Source organism: Monodon monoceros, unplaced genomic scaffold (assembly GCF_005190385.1).
Source record: "Monodon monoceros isolate NGI ecotype Baffin Bay Population unplaced genomic scaffold, NGI_Narwhal_1 Super_Scaffold_9, whole genome shotgun sequence".
Classification (NCBI taxonomy): Eukaryota; Metazoa; Chordata; class Mammalia; order Artiodactyla; family Monodontidae; genus Monodon; species Monodon monoceros.
In genome coordinates this window covers 35778990-35780909 of record NW_021703786.1, presented here as the reverse complement: position 1 = coordinate 35780909, position 1920 = coordinate 35778990, and the positions used below count along the sequence as shown (strand labels likewise).

Genomic DNA, 1920 nt, shown 5'->3' with positions numbered 1-1920 from the left:
AGACACACAGACACACACAGAGACACACACACATATACACACAGATACACATACACACACACACAGAGCAGCGCCTGGTCCGAGCGAGCGATGGGCCTTCCCCCTCCGCCACACCACAGAGGTTTCCACAGCTGCCTGATTCATAATAACTGCAAATCTTCCAGCCGGGTTCAGTATTTTCCTTGATGACTCTGTTTCCTTGGTAACCGAGCCTGACAAGGCCCTGGCAATGATCTGTTATCTGATGAGAGGAACGTAGGAAAGGCCGCTGAAGGCTGACGGTGCCAAGCGTGCATCAAAGGAAGGGTGACTCTGAATTACAGATGAGGGTCCCAGCAACGGCCCCGGGGGATGTCCTCTGGGGACGCGACATCCCCTCCAGGTGGACTCCAGCCGAAACCGGGGCCTCCGGCCCACACACTGGGGGGGTCCCTAAAGCCATCCTGAGTTCCAGGTCCCGGTGGGCAGCACACACGAGTCAGAGCCTCCTGGCCAGCTTTGGCCTGTGCCCTCCTCTTACCCTTCGACGTCCTTCCTCCTCCTTTCTGGGCTCACCCCCCCGGCTCCCGCCCAGGGCTTTAGGCACTGGCTCACGGATGACACACTAGGCTAACAAGGCCCCTGACCCCTTGCTGCCCAAAGACAACGGTAGACAGAAAGCAAGGAAACCACCTACCGCCAGTTTACGTGGGCTTAGGCTGGTTTACTGGCATCTGTGGTTCTCAGCCCCGCCGGGGGGCACCGGACAAAGTCTGGAGACAGTTTTGATAGTTGGGACTGAGGGGCAGGCAGGGAAAGGCTTGGAGCTACTGGCATCCAGGGGGTTCAGGCCAGGGATGCTGCTGAACACTCCACAATGCACAGGACAGCCCCCAGAGCACGGCCTGGCCCCAAGTAACAGTGCTATGGTCGGGAAACCCTAACCAGGATGCCCACTCTTTCAGCAGCTTCTGCACCATCTTTCTTTAAATAAAAACCCATCTTAGGAAATCAGCCATCCATCATCAATGGTGGCCTGCTGGGGGGAAAGGGTCCTTTTAAAATAAAAAGCACAGGAGAATCTTTGCAAAGATCCCACCCAACGAGATGCAAAAGAAAGTGGAACAGTCCAGGTCCTGTCACACGGATTAAGGTTTAAACCCAAAGTTGATTCAAGGGTTGTGAGCCTGGGGCCTATAGACTTTGGGGCGGGGGAGGGGGGACTGGCAGAAATTGTGTTTGAAATGCCTGTCTGCACACCCCTGGGTGAAATGGGCTCATAACTTTCATCAGGTTTTCAAAGGGGGAAGTGACTCAGGAAAGTCTGAAAACCAGCCATCTAGATCCCATTGGCTCTGACCTGCACGCTGCCGACTCCGGTCTCTCTTGACTAGAAGCCCTGCCATGGCCTCCCTGCTCTGATACCACACAGCCCATAGGCCTCCCCTCTTTGGCAGTCTCAAAGGGGAGGTACCAGTGCCCCACAGACACAAACAGACAACAGACATGTGGACACCTTCCCAGCCTGAGGCCCTGACCCAGGCCCCGCCCAGCGTATGCAGCAGAGACCTACCTGTTTTACCTGAACTTCACTTGGATCGGTCACTCGGTCCAGGCCATAGTCCAGCACGTCATTCATCCCCGGCTGAGTGGGGAAACAAAAAGAAAAACGACATAAGAACCGCTGCTGGGAGAGTCTCCGGTTTCTGATTAACTCTGGACCTTGGTCAAGCTGCCAATCGTGAGGCCAAGCTGAGGGGCGTGGCCCAGCCTGTGGGGGGCTACAGGGGTGTGCACGGTTCTCCAGGAGAGCTGGTGAGTTTCATGGGGCTATTCCACCACCACAGCGTCCCCAGAACCTAAAACAGAGGGATGGAGAGAGGGATGGAGGGAGGGAGGGTGGGTAGGTGGACGGATGGATGGATGGATAAGTGATGGATG

At 56.0% G+C, this 1920-nt stretch overlaps 1 protein-coding gene across 2 annotated transcripts in view; it reads right to left on the bottom strand.

Moving 5' to 3' along the window:
* RGS9 (regulator of G protein signaling 9) overlaps nt 1-1920 on the bottom strand; it is a 78365-nt gene that overhangs the window by 21856 nt on the left and 54589 nt on the right. For both annotated transcript variants that reach the window (XM_029212722.1, XM_029212721.1), the window contains one exon: nt 1553-1624. In XM_029212722.1, coding sequence (XP_029068555.1) covers nt 1553-1624 — 72 coding nt within the window. The remainder of the gene's footprint in view (nt 1-1552; nt 1625-1920) is intronic.